The sequence below is a fragment of the Musa acuminata genome, chromosome BXJ1-2, assembly GCF_036884655.1.
Source record: "Musa acuminata AAA Group cultivar baxijiao chromosome BXJ1-2, Cavendish_Baxijiao_AAA, whole genome shotgun sequence".
Classification (NCBI taxonomy): Eukaryota; Viridiplantae; Streptophyta; class Magnoliopsida; order Zingiberales; family Musaceae; genus Musa; species Musa acuminata.
In genome coordinates this window covers 33,479,986-33,495,000 of record NC_088328.1, presented here as the reverse complement: position 1 = coordinate 33,495,000, position 15,015 = coordinate 33,479,986, and the positions used below count along the sequence as shown (strand labels likewise).

At 36.7% G+C, this 15,015-nt stretch overlaps 1 protein-coding gene across 19 annotated transcripts in view; it reads left to right on the top strand.

Moving 5' to 3' along the window:
* LOC103976614 (uncharacterized) overlaps positions 1–13,888 on the top strand; it is a 16,110-nt gene extending 2,222 nt beyond the window's left edge. For 4 of the 19 annotated variants that reach the window (XR_010486517.1, XR_010486523.1, XR_010486520.1 and 1 more), the window contains 7 exons: positions 1,213–1,355; positions 2,825–2,906; positions 5,090–5,194; positions 5,282–12,009; positions 12,090–12,166; positions 12,429–12,532; positions 12,628–13,888. Coding sequence is in view for 8 of the 19 variants with exons in the window: in XM_065106966.1 (XP_064963038.1) it covers positions 1,213–1,355; positions 2,825–2,906; positions 5,090–5,172 (308 nt within the window). In the remaining 11 variants the exon portion in view is untranslated. The other 15 variants (XR_010486514.1, XM_065107010.1, XM_065107000.1 and 12 more) reach the window with 15 other exon arrangements.
* Positions 13,889–15,015: the final 1,127 nt, after the last annotated feature.

Genomic DNA, 15,015 nt, shown 5'->3' with positions numbered 1-15,015 from the left:
CAACCGTCGCCCCCACCCCCGATAGAGTAGGTTACTGATGTGGAAAATCTCGATATTGTAGGTTATTGTATGCGATCTTGGCAATTGGTGTTTTTAATCTTGAGAGTAGGTTATTTTTTATATTCTCTGATTCCTGGTGGAATGTTAGTTAATGGGTTTGCTGATCATCTTTTTGACACCATCAATTTTAACTTCTCACATGTTTGTATTTTTTTATAAAATATGTCTGATTTCTTCTTCTTTTTATTGCTCGTGTTTTCTGGAGGAAAGGAAAGTTATATAGTGTAGTAGGGCTATTGGATAATCTTCTCTTTTGGTGAATAAATAATTTAGTGTAGTATTGCTTATTGATAATTTGGTCAATAAATAATAAGTTTGAAGTCCCTGTGGTAGCTCATAGTTCTTTTTAACAGAACTAAAACCATAGAAAGTTTGTATATTAAAGGAATTATCTTATTTTAACTGAGATTTATGTTTCTTTTTCTGAATCCTTAAATTGACCGTCTTTTACTCATTGGCGCATCTGACATCTTTGACCCATGTTTTATTTGAGATATTGGTGGTGCAACATAGAAAGGTCATACTGTTTATCACCTAGCTTTCAGTTCAAATGAGAACGTACAGTGTGTACATGCATCTCTTGTCATAACATTGATGAAGTGACTGCTTGCACCGAAATAGAGGCTATCAAGCATCTTTATGTTCAATAGTAGGGTATATCTCAAACATTAAAATGACATTGTATCATTCACTCCTCTAGAAAAGGTACGGATGATGATCTCAATTTTAAAGCCATTGCCTCTGATCTGTGAATGCTAAAGGCATGTGAAGATTGCCCTTGTACTAAGGGCAATCTTCACCTTGTATTAAGATTAATCTCAATTTTAAAGTCATTTGTATTAAGGGATTGCCCCCATTTATGAGTTTTTTACCATACAAGTCCTTGGTTACATTAGTACATTCTAGTTGCATGTAATGGCATGAGCTGCATGTTGCCCTGTGCAATGTAGACTGATTGGTAAGGATGCACAAGTAGACCTTCAGTGACTTGTTACATCCCAGATATAAGGCGAGGATCATTGAATTTTTCTCAAAGGTTAATTTGTTTTATGAAACCAGTAGGACATTATTTTACTTTTGTTGAAGTTGGCATTTCTTTATTTGTTCATTAGCTTAAATATTTGGTATTTTTTATGTTTGTTATCTTTCCAGAGTGGGATTACCAAGCAGTAGGGAGTTATTTGATGCTCAATTGGAGAAGAAAACTTACAGGATTATTACTCGAGTTTATGAATGATTACCAAAAAACATTGCTACCAGTTGTCCAAAAGCCTGATGGGAAGAAAAATTGGATGGTTTGTGATCAGATTCCTATGAACCATTTCTGCTGCTAAATAGATCTCTAGGTCTTTGTTTATCTTTTATATCTCCTATGACTACTCTATGTTATATTTGATATTACTGATTCTGAGGTACCAAATTTAGTTTATTATTTAATTTTTAAAGAAGAATAGAGTGATTTGCTTAATAAAGCTCCAACAAGTCACATATGTAGTACCTGGTATTGAAGACTTTGACCACATTGGTATCTCTGAATTTGTTCAAAAAGCTCAGGGTCTCTTAGTAAGTTTCAGAAAATTAGAACTTGGAGACAGTGACCGTGACAGCTGAGGAATTAGCTGTGGTACCTATTTTGCAGAATCAACTTTCCATGCTTGAACACGGCTCATCTTTCATTCTTCAGATTATATATGGCAGCAAGGAATCTCTTGAAAGCTACTGTTCCCTTCTCTTGTTGTCTAGAGATGACATATTTTAATGTGGTTGATGGCAAGGGATATTCTTCTCTATATGAACCACGAGCAAGCATTAAGGGTCAATACGAGGATTCTTTAGGAAAGATTCGTTTGGTCAATTTTCGTGGCTGCCCAACCACTTACTCGATGGTGGCGACAGGCTACTTTTCATGGACGAGGCGGAGGTGGGTTTTCTCTCGTTGCATCGGTCTTCGATGACGATGGCATGCTTTTGCTTGCTTCCATCCTATTGTCATCGTTCCGTCGTAAGTTCTTGATCCTTGGTCCAAAGATGGTTCGGTACAGGGATTCTTTGGGAAAGATTCTTTTGGTCTATTTCATGACCGCCCCTTCCTCGACGATGGTGGAAACCTAGCCGTAGACACCATCATCAGCTTAGATTCCTTGGTAGAGGCTAAAAACGAAGGTGGCGATCAACTAGGAGGTTTTTCTGTAGTTGCATCGATGGTGATCTCATGCTTTTGCTTGTTTCCTATCCTATGATAGTCATTCTTTCGCAAATTCTTGATCCTTGGTGCAGAGAAGTGTCGGTTCAAAGATTCTTTTGAATAGATTCTTTTGGTCACAGATTTTCATAGCAAGCTATGCTGCTGCCTAGCTTGCAATGAAGATGGCAATTGACGAGGAGGCTTTTTTCTCTCATTAGGCCGGTGATGCTTTGTCTTTCTTCCAGCCCTATCATTGCTGTTTGATCACAGATTCTTGATCTAATGATCCAGAGGAGAAGAGTTAGTAGGTTGGTTCTTTGGGACATGGAGTGTTCCTTTGCCACATGATTGATTTCTGCCCATTGGCGAGGAAACCTTCTGTCAATGGCATAATTGCGTTGATAAAGGAACCTGAGGTGTAGTAGATTATTTGGTCATAGTGTGATGCTATGATCGTGCTGTTTGTGCTTCTTATGGATGAAGAAGAGATAATTGGATTGGTTGCCGATAAGTGGCTGAGAAAGTTTATTCATTAGTGTTTGATAAATCCAGCTAATCTGTTTGTAATATTATGATCAGCTTAGTGAGTGTGGGAAGTTCTATATGGCAAGCCAAGGCAAGCACCGACCACAGCCAGTAATTGAATATGATATTTATTCAGGTAAGCATTGTTTTGATTGAAGCTTATTGGACTTTCGTAGTTCTAATGCTTGAGTGAATATTCTTGTGCAATTTAGTTTTGTCTCCTTTCTTTTTTTTTTATGGCATGTTATACTTAGGTTTGTATCACATGAAATTATTTTAGTAATCTCTTTTTAAGTAATAGAAGCTATATAATTGATTTGCATTTTCTTTCCATTATGCATTTTCATTACTAATTCTGTTACATCTGTCTTGTATACATGTCAATACGTCATCTTATATAAGACTTTTGGATGGCTTGACGAATATGCATTCATGAGTCTAACATTTATATTTTCCCCTAAACCCTAAAATTATCAAATTCTGAATTACCCTATTTTTCCCTCTCAGTTTTCAATCTTTCTTGAACTTTTTGTATTTCCCTTTTCATTGTAAGTTTAATAATTAAGCTAGCATTTATTTTGTTAAATTTTATTTTTGTGCCAAAAAAGTGGGAATCCATCTTGTAATGTTGAAATTTTTAATTTTTCGAATTAATATTTTATTTTATTAATATTTAAATAATTTTGTATATAATTTTAATAATACTTAAAAAATTTCTCTTGCATTGCTGTACTTATGATGATTATTTTTTTCTAGTTTTTCAATTAGTATTACTTTTTTCCCATTAATGAACAATAATGGGCCTATTGTGAGTAGTAATGGCCTAGCTCTACACGGTAATGGGCTAGTCATTAACTATCGCCAAAGTGGCCTGGTTATTATTCATATATTTTAGTAATATTTATATTTTGTACCAAATCATGATGTTAATAAGATAAACCCTTCATGTTAATGTGACAAATCCCTTCGTCTCCATTGCTCTCCATGGCTCCCTCCACTCGCCTCCTCCCAATTCCCCACAACTACCTTCTTGAGCCTCATTTGCTCAATCCTTAGACATTCTCATTATCGTTTCATTTGTCCCTTTTCTGCCCTTCCTCAAGATAAAGGATGTTTGTCATCACCTTTGTATCTCGGAAAATCTATGGAAAAGTAGTTGTTGGATGAATCAACAAGGCCTTATTTCTCTTGAACAAGGAAGGAGATGGGATTTTCCCATCTTTAAGGATTTAGCATTTTTCTATGTCATCGTTGTTGACATTGTCAATATGTGGAATTATTTAATTTTTTATTTAATATAAAATCTGAAGTTCACATTCATTGAGCCCTATAAGAGTTTCTTAGAACCTTATCTCTAGATCTTGATTGATTTTGATGATTGTTTTGTTGTCTGCGGTCTCGGCAATTGATGTTGAAAAGCACCATCAATTTTAATTTCTCACGTGCTTGCATTTTGTTATAAAATTTTTGCCTAATTGCTAATTTCTCTTTCACTCATGCTTTCTGGAGGAAAGGAAAGTTATATAGTGTAGTAGGGCCAGTAAGATAATCTCCTGTTTAGAATATGGTATAATTTCTTTTCCTCTTTTTTTTTATTTCATTATGTTCTTGGTATCCATCCTTTTAGGTTTATGATGTCTGTGGTCACCCAGTATAATTTTTTTTATTAAAAGGTCAAAAAGGCTAGACAAATGATATTTAATATAATTATGTTTAAGCCAGAAGATAACATAGTCTACACAAGATTGACTTCTTAATATAGACAACAATTACGGGGCTTTTCATTGATGGTCAATTTATATTTATGATTGGGATAACAATAATTTGACGAAATAATAATTGTTTCATCTATTAATTTTCAAGATTTTTTTGATTTAAATGTATAATAAGATCAAAGTTTAGAACAGTTTAGCTGGCTTTAAAGCAGCTGCAGATGGCCTAAAAATTCCCAAAAATATATATTGGTTTGATGTTACATAGTTGTTGGTTTGTGCCTTAATCAAAAGCTTGAAATAAAAGTTTACAAAGGTTTATAGCTATGAAATTTGGATTGAATTAAAAGATCCTCCTCTTTTGGTTCTAATGTAGGATCAAATGACAAGGATGAGCTCTGGTATTTTTTAGCATCAATATCATCGTGGAAGGAGGTGGCATCTTTTTTTACAATATGCATTAAGCCAGCTCTGTTATCAACAATGTTCTATTAGAACTTCACTCATGTTTAATTATGTACAAAATTTGCTGCTATTTTAACTTCGTATCCATAATTTATATTCTCCTTTCTGAATTTTGTCTATTATTTTTCTAAATTTGTTGTAGGCTACCTTTTAATACTCTGTGAGTCTACAAATGCTAGAGGAGATGTTGAAGAGAGGCTTTGGATGGCAGTACAAATGCTATGACGGTCGTGGGGACTTTGTGACTGTGAGCTACTTTACCAATCTAAACATTTTGCTAAATGAAAGGCTTTGCCTTCTCTAATGTGTGTATGATGCTTCTTACATGTCATAGTGGGAGAACGAAGCACACACTGAGTGTTGAGGTCTATGGGCTTCACATGGCCCTGAGAAGCCATGGATCATAAGAGGAAGCAACACGAAGCAGGGGAAAGGGATCATCCTCGATAAAGTGTTATGATGACAAGAATGTTTAAAGGCGTCGTTTGTTACTCATTCTTGTATTTACTAGAAATTTAAGAAGTGATCTAACTATATTTTTTAAAGACATTCTAAACCTGATGAAATAATGATATTTGGTTGAAATTTCTAGTATCAATCTAACTCAACCAGAAAGCCCTCGATTTTTCGCAAGAATTCAGCCTATTATGAAAAACTTGAAGCAGCATGTATATGAACAAATGAAAAAGCAAGATCTCTTTCATGAGTTTGTCCAAATAGATGAAATAGTGTAGGGACTATGTCAACCTATGTCGATCACTACCTTGGACTATAGCAAGTATTGTGTGGTCTTGAGCATGAGGCTACGTCAAGGCTAAGAAAACCTTGGACGTCCTTGTGTGACACCAATACCATTTGTGATATATAGAAGACCAATCACAGTGTGATGTCCTTGCGTGGCCCAAGCGGTACCATCGCATGGGTCTAGTGGTATCAGAGCAGCGTTCTTGGCGTCTCGCTGCCCTTCCATAGCCATGCATCAACTCTCCACAACCGCCCAAAGCAATTCCCACAATTGCTTAAGAGTTCGTTGCCAAATTCCACCATCATCTCCACCACTACTGATCATCCTTTGATCTCCCCGTAAATTGCAACAAATTCTGGTTTTCTACCTTACTGCTGCTGCAATTTAGTTATCCTTATTTGAAAATCCCAAAAAAAATATTCCTATATTGCTGCATAAACTTTTCGTCATAAAGTTTTCATCTCTACGACGAAAGATACATTGCAGAATTCCAACCGTATTGCACCGTCTTTTTGATCTTGCTACTGTGTTTTTTCTATCCAAATCTCTTCAAAATTTTTATGACATCTTTGACACTTCCTAACAGCAGATTTTCCTTTGGTTTTGTCAAAAAATTCTCAATATAAACCATTGATATTTTACGTCTAATCTGCTATACTTGAAAATCTGCACTATAAAATTTCAGCCATATAGCACTGTTTGTTTGATCTTGATACTACGTTGTTTCTATTCAAATCTCTACGAAATTTTTATGATAGCTTTGACACTTCCTAATAGTGGATTTCCCTTTCGTTTCATCAAAAAATTCTCAATATAACCTACTGATCTTTTACATCCAATCTGCTATACTTAAAAATCTGTGCTGCAGAAAATTTCAACTGCATATTTTTGCCTTAACCCATCTATTTGCAATCTTTTTTGAATGAAATTTCTTATACACTTCATAGATCATCTTGGCTTTCATCTATGATTGATCTATTAAGAAATTCATCTCTAAAAACGATTTTGTGTTGCTGCAAATTTTTATCGTAACCCGTTGAAATTTCTCGACGAGAATTCTGCAATCGCAACTTGCACCAATTTCCTTGTTGTTATACTACCGAAATTTTCTTGATTAAATTAGATATCCTTGCTGTCATATAAACTGTGATTTTGCTATCAATTCCCTCCTCAATTCTCTCAAGTTTTTGGTGGAATTTACGTCGAGAAATCGTTGTTTCTTCGACGACAATTCTACTCTTACAAGACAACACATACTTGCTACAACTTCCACTGATTTTTATCAAACCTTTGCTACCATCTACCACAGATTCAAAACTTTCATCTACAGCCCTAAAACTCCACCAAACCACACCCTCAAATTGCACCTAAATTAGCCACAAAATAAGCCTAAACCGTAGCCTACATCCACCGATCTACCAACCCTTTCGACCATCAGCTCTCTCAGCCAATACATGCCTTTAACCCAACAACAAAAGAGAGATCTTAACATCACAGATTTGGTGGCATATACTATGGCATCTGATGAGGTAATCAATGCTAAATTTGAAGCCTTCGAGGCACGAATGGAGGATAAGATTCGGACGCTCTTTACCGAACTCAGATTGGGCTGACCACTAAGCTCGAAGAAATCACATCAAGGAGAGAGCTTTGCCCAATCGCATCAAGCCCAAAGATATGACTTCCAAGAGAGGGGAAGCTCTATGACCAACCCCAACTATCCATGCATGAGAGTGGATTTCCTTAGATGGCAAGAAGGAGACCCGATTGGTTGGATCTCGCGTGCGGAGCGATATTTTCGGTACTATAAAACCGCGGATGCATTTATGGTGAAAATTGCAGCTATACATCTTGAAGGGGATGCTATACAGTGGTTTGATTGGTTTGAACATACTTATGGAGTCCTTTCATGGCGACAATTCAAAGAAGGACTACTGATCCGCTTCAGACCAACCGATTACGAGAATATTGACGGACAACTAGCAAAGATCCGACAAACCTCCACCATTCAAGAGTACCAAACCTGTTTTGAAAGGTTATCTAATCAAACTCATGATTGGTCTCAAAAACAGCTATTGCGGACCTTCATTGAGGGCTTGAAGCCAGAGATCCAAGGAGAAGTTAAAGCGCAACAACCGTATACGCTTATGGCAGCCATCTCTTTTGCACGACATCAAGAGGAGCAATTAAATCATGAAGCTCGGAGGACTAGGGTCGCTCCTCAACCAATAATATTGAAGCCCTCAGCCCCCCTACTGTCGACCAAGTCCCTACACCAAAGAGGTTAACAAGAGAAGAGCTTCGGGAGCGATATGCGAAGGGGTTATGTTGGCATTGTGACGAGCCGTGGAGCCGTAAGCATCGCTGTAGCATAGGGAGACTTCTTATGAGTGAACCAATAGAAGAAGAGGTCATTGAACATCCAGAAGAGAGCCTTGAACATGAAGAAGAAGATGCGGAAGAAGAGCTACAACCGACTGAAGTTACGGTACATGCACTAGCCGGCTACTCAAACCCGGAAACGATGAAAGTTGGAGGCCTTCTCAAACAACAACCGATCACTGTTCTCATCGACACAGGCAGTTCTAAAAGCTTTATAAACAGTAAGGTTACTATCCAGATGGCCTTACCTATTGAGAATTGCAGCAGGTTTGACGATAAGGTCGTCGACGGACGGATTTTGAATTATGATCGTAGGCGCCCGCAGGAGAAACTATTGCTGTAGGACCAAGAGATAATTACATATTTCTTTCTTCTCCCTCCTGATGATCATAAGGCCATGTTCATAATTAAATGGTTGACGACATTATGTGATATTTCTTGGAATTTTATGCAACTAATTATGAAATTTTACAGTAAGGGGAAACAGGTGATACTGAACGGGAAATGTGGGGGCGACATAACGACGATTTGCACACAACAAATTGAGAATTTTTGCATAAAGCATGTAGCATATTTTTTATACAACATGAGCAGCAAACTAAGAGAGAGCCAATACAATTTGAAGATCCAAACCTTCTTCCTTTGCTTACTAAATTTTCAGATATATTTGACGAACCGTACAACCTACCTCTTACCCGTCGGCATGATCATTATATAATGATTCTTTCAGGCAAACCTCCAGCAAATACTCGGTCATATCAATATCTATATCTCCAGAAGGATGAAATAGAAAGGATTGTAAAAGAAATGCTCAAAACATGAGTTATTCGGCCAAGTTGCAACATCTATTCTTCACCGGTGCTACTTGTACGCAAGAAGGACGGAACATGGCGAATATGCGTTGATTACTGAGCTCTCAATGGCATAACCATCAATGACAAATACCTTATTCCAATAGCAAATGAATTACTAGATGAAAGGGAGCACAAACTTTACAAAGCTGGACTTTTGATCCGGGTATCATCAAATATAAGTGTGCGAAGAAGACATATCAAAAACCACCTTTTGAACACACAACAACCATTACGAATTTTTGCTTTCTTCAACAGAAGGTGGAATATCTTGGGCATATCATATCAGAGGAAGGTGTGACAGTGGACCCCTTCAAAATTGAAGCAATGCAAAACTGGCCTACCCCGAAGAACGTAAAATTGCTACATGGCTTTCTGGGTTTAACAGGCTACTACTGCAAGTTCGTGAAAAACTATGGCGAGATCAGTGCATCACTTACTTCCTTACTGAAAAAAGATGTCTTTCAATGGTCGGACAGAGCCTCCGCTGCCTTCGACAAACTTAAGGCAACCATGACGACGACGTCGGTGCTAATACTACCAGATTTTAACCGACCCTTCATTATTGAGGTCGACGCATCTGGAGTCAGAATTGGAGCCATTCTCATGCAAGATGGTCGACCACTCGCATACACTAACAAGGCATTATCTCCCTCCCATCAAAATAAGTCAACATATGATAAGGAGATGCTCGCCATTGTGCGCGCAGCAACGAGGTGGAGACCCTACTTGATTGGTCGACGATTTCAAAATAAAACCGACCATTAAAGCCTCAAGTACTTTTTGGAGCGAAAGATACCATCCCCTGAGCAGCAAATATGGGTTACAAAACTTCTTGGATTTGATTTTGAAATAACTTACAAAAAAGGGAAAGAGAATGTTCTTGCATATGCGCTTTCGAAGCTACCCGAGCAAGTTGAAGTTTCGGCCGTTTCACTTCCGACCAGCGACTTCCTTGAGGATATTAAGATGGAATGGCAGGAAGATTCAGATACTAGTAAGATTATAAAAAAATTGTAGGAAGCACCATGCTCCATGGCTCATTACAATTGGGACTCAAAAAATTACACTATAAGGGACACATTGTGCTTATGATAAATTCTACTTGCATCTTCACGAGCAGATTTTGGACAAAGTTATTCCATATACAGGGTGCTAAATTGAAAAGGAGTACGGCATATCACCCACAAACCGACGGCCAAACGGAAGTTGTAAATAGGTGCTTGGAGACAGCCCAAAGCCACCCACCAAATATGACTACCCAAGGAGTTCTTCAGACTCAGCCAAGTGCTATTATTGGTTGACGGATCGTGACTCGACGACGACGATCCACTACTGAATTGCTAATACAGTGGGCAAACCTACTAACAGAAGATGTCACTTGGGAGAACTATGATGACTTGAAGATTAAATTCCCAAAATTCATTGTTCGTCAGCCTCGAGGATAAGGCTGATTTGAAGAGGGTGGGTCTGTTAGGACTCTATCTAGGAGAGTCCTAATTGAGAGGGACATTCATGTAAAACCAACCTAAGCCAACCCCTATTAAAGAGGTGAAGAGGCCGGCTAGGGTTAGGAGGTTATTTCTTAGAGAAGAATAGGGAGTTGTAAAGGAATAGGAGTCTTGAGTAGGAGTCCTATTAGGAGTTGGTTAGAAGTAGGAGTTTTGAATAGGAGTCCTATTAGGAGTTGTTTAGAAGTAGGAGTCTTAAGTAAGAGTCCTATTAGGAGTTAGGGTTTAGAAGCCCTATAAATAGTCATGTATTCCACCTCTTTTGATAAGCAATAGATGAATCTTTTCTGCAGCCTTTGAGCAGCAACTTAGAGGGAGGAACCCCTATAGAGTTCCAAGGAGGCCGATCCCCTAAAGAGATCAACCCCAAGTTTAGAATCTGTAAGGGTTCTAACAGTTTCATCATCAAAATCTAAGATTCAACAAATCCCCCTATCTCATCTTCTCCGTTCACTATCTTCGTAAGACAGCCCTCAGCCCTCTCTACCCCAATCGTTGTTGCCACCCCCCTTTGCTTCTAAATAGTGCTGAGGTCATAGGTAATGTTAGAGCATGGATGATCCCTAAACTCTAGGAAATGATCTTCTTCTATTGCTCTGAGAAGATTTTTTTTGTTTATTGATGACTGTGGCTTTTGTGAGGACTTTGGAAATCAGATATTGTCATGTTTGTTGCTGTAAATTCTATAACTTGCATACATATATATATCACTCGACAACAAAAGTATTCCTTACCGCAGGCTAGCTTCCAGCAGGAAGCAGTAGCTGAAGAGATTCTTGATGAAGAACAAATCCTGATCAAGGTTTGGGGGTTCTTTGTTTTCCTGATAACAACAGCAAAAGTTCAGGATTGCTTGAGAGGGCAAACCATTTCAGTGATGCAAAAAATCATCTTTTGTTTCTAGTTCTCCTCTGTTCAGTTTTAGACCCAGATGAGGTTTTACCACTTAGATATGGCAGTTCTAGTTTTTCTGAGAAGTCAACTTCTTTCATACAGTAATAACTAGCATTAAAAGAGAATGATTTCCTCACAAGAGGATTAGTCAGTAGTCTTGAAGTGTATCAATGCATATGTGGAAAATGGTTACCTAGAAACTGAGGTTGCTTTAACTCTATCTTTTCCCTTCTTTGGAGAAGATTTGTTGAACAAGTTTGAACTATATCACGTTCTTTGATCTGTAGCATGTTTCATAAATTCGAGGAGGTTGTCCATGATTCTCTGCATTGAATGTGTCATTGGTAAGAAAGTTTGATCTCTTCTGAATGGCCTTAATTTACACAGAGGCAATTTTTCCTTTTTGTGTTTTCTGGAAAACTCTTACTATGTCATCTAGAGACACCTGGAAAGAGAATACAGTTTGAAGTTGGAGATTTATAATGAACAAGTGGTCAAGGAATCCTTGATCACATATGAAGCGTCCTTGCACTTGGTTAATCGTTTTGAATGCTCTGCAATATAACCATCAGAAGAATTTATTTCTTTATCATGATTGGTATCAATAATGTCAGCTAATATGCAGATGACAACACCTTGATACATGATACCTGTCAAAGATTAAAGAGCTAAGACAAAGGTTAGTACTCTTTGCTCTCTGCTTTGCTGTATTCATGGATCTGGATCTGCTTTTGCCTGAAGTTTCTTGACCTAATTCAGTCTAGTGTGTAAAAGGCCATGGATGGTCTCTCTTCCTTCAGGCAGACAAGTATGAACATGACATGTCTTTCCTGAAGGTTGGTTCCTATATTTCATATCTTTCTGTTGTGTCTTTATCGATACTCATATCGAATTCCATTTTCAAGTATACCTGAAGCAACAATAAGAATACGTGGAAGAATTGATGCTTCTCCATGTTGACACAATGAAAATGATCCTTTCATCTGATCAGTTATTGTTGGAATTAAAGGTTTATAGAAAGCATATGCTATTTTCGTTGTATTTTATTCAGTTTCGTGTGTGCCATACGTGATATTTACCATTGCATTAATATTGCAGGATATATTGATTGAAAGCAGCAAGATGGACATGATTCAGCCAAGTTATGAAGCTGTGCTGGAGATATGTTCACAAGATGGTCTTTTTCTCTGCTGAAATTCCGTGTAATGGTTTTTCTTTTCAGTAATTTTATAAAGGCTGTCATGTTTATTTAAACACTATATCTAGTGCATGAATATTCACTTGATATTTGTGACAGTCATGCCAGGTACCTTATCTTCGGTGAGGCTGCAAACTTCTCTCGAGGAAGGAGAATATTTGATTCCATAAGAAGTGATTGAAAAACTTGTATTAGAGGTAATTGTCCTAAGCTAGATTTGTGTGCTAATTAAAAATGCAAATGTTTCATGTGCTCATATAAAACTGTTTGTGCAATTCCATGAGCTTTTGTGTCCATATGCAGAATTTAATATGATTAGTCTTTGGTGATTCAACTACTTTGGCAATTTTGTTTTCCTATCTCTGGAAACCTTTTACCTAAGAGATCCGTGAGAGTTGAACAATGATACATGAAGAGAATCTTATGTAAAACTTTCATATTTTCCAGCATGTCCCATTTTCGTTGCTCTGTGTTGTGGCGATAAGTTGAACAATGATACATGTGCTTTGCTTTGTAGCTATAAGTTGTTTGTCTTGTGCAGTATGCATGCTGGTTATGTCCTTGTGCATGTCCCATCTTCTTATATATGAGTACAAGCACATGATAAACACCCAAATTGGAGGAATAAGCAATCGATGGTTGGAAACTTATTTTACCTACCCAACTAGTTTTATAATCTTAATGATAAAATCTAGGACATAAGTCAACCATGTATTAAAATCAGGCCTTGTTTCTCATATCAAGCTGGCTGATTCTATCAATTTTTGATATATTCTGAAATGATTCAACATGAATATGATGGACCTACCTTGTCAATAAGTGGATCTCCCTAGTTCTCTGCAGTATATCCACTATCATTAACTCCAGATCATGCTGACAAAATTATTTGTCAAATGGCTCTTGGGCTTTTTTTTCCTTTGTTTAACTCTTTGTAGGAAAACAATAATTTTATATTATAGTGGACATAGACCAATTTCTCCAAGGATCTTGGTAACATTCAATTGTCACCAATCACTGATTGCAAACTATATTGTATATAGACCAGATTCTCCATGCATATGTATGACATCCTTGGACGATGTGGTTTTTGATACGCTCTGCATGAAAAAGATCCTTAAGGGCTGCAAAATTTCAATTGCACAATGAGTTCAAAAATTGGTTCAGCTGAGCTGAAGATTGGGAATGTATTCTTGCATGGAATGATGGTATTGTCACTAATTGTGTCATATTTCTCATTAGACATGTCCTAAGGTAACACATGTCAATTTTGTATCTTTTGAATTGGTTTTTTCAAAACTTGAAGCAGTAAAAGATTGTTTCATGTTTAGCAATTAATTCCAATCTAGTCTTGATTTATTTACTTTTGAATTTGAAATTTTCTTGGTTATCTTATCCCTTCAAATTGTGTGGTTAAATAATTAAAATTGTCAGATGTTTGATGCTTATGGTAATCATATTGAAGAAGGCGTAGAATTGTTCTCATGTTCCATTTTTTTTATTATCAATCTAACGACTTTTCTTTATGTAATTGTGTGATTGAGACCACATATAGGATGCATAAGAGAATGTAGAAGAAAGTGCTGAAGAATAAAGTCGTGAAAATATCTTTTCTATCATTCATATAGGATGTAGAAGATATGTAGTTTTTTATTTTCGATATGATGTGGAATTTGTTATTGTATCAATTTTAATATTAACTTTCGGGCAAAATGATAGACTCTATGATTGTATTATCTTTAATAATTATGTGGATTTTTTGGTTATTAAAAATTCTGGTATGATTTTGAAATTATTAGAAATTGATAGGTTGTCAAAAAATTATTATTAAATGGATAGTAATGTTGGTTTTGTTGACAGCCTGTCACTAGTGTAGTCTGTCACTAATATTATTTTTGTTTATATAAATATTAGTATAGCAGTGCTACTTCTCTATGGATCTTTTCAATGCAATGAGGCTCCATATTGTTTTGTTGTTGACCTGGCAGTAAATTGTAAACTGTATACAGTGATAATGATTTTTAGCTTGATTGAGTTATGGGTTATTCACTTTTTATTGATATTGTTGTTATTTGTTGATGGTGCATTTTAAGATTGCATTGTATACCAAATAAACAATCCTTGTGTAAAAATTAATTTTGTTTTAAGGCATTAGTTAATCCTGGTTTTACCTTTTGACTTCTAAAATATTCTTATGGATACACTTTCTTATGCCATCAAAGCTCAAATGCGTCATGCATTGCATTCTGATTATCCCAACTCCCTTTGTGATTTCCTTCTTTCATCTCTTCTTTTCTCTTATCCGTAAGTATCTTCCATCCGTCTTTAATTTCTCAGATACTTCATTCAGTCGGTCTCTTCCTGAGAAATCCTCTTCTACACCTCTTCTTTGATCTAATCCTTCGATTCCCCTGCTCTCATCTTTTCTTACGTATCTAATTTTCATTGGATAATAATTCCTTAGCTTGGGTCTCCTCACAACCTTCCATT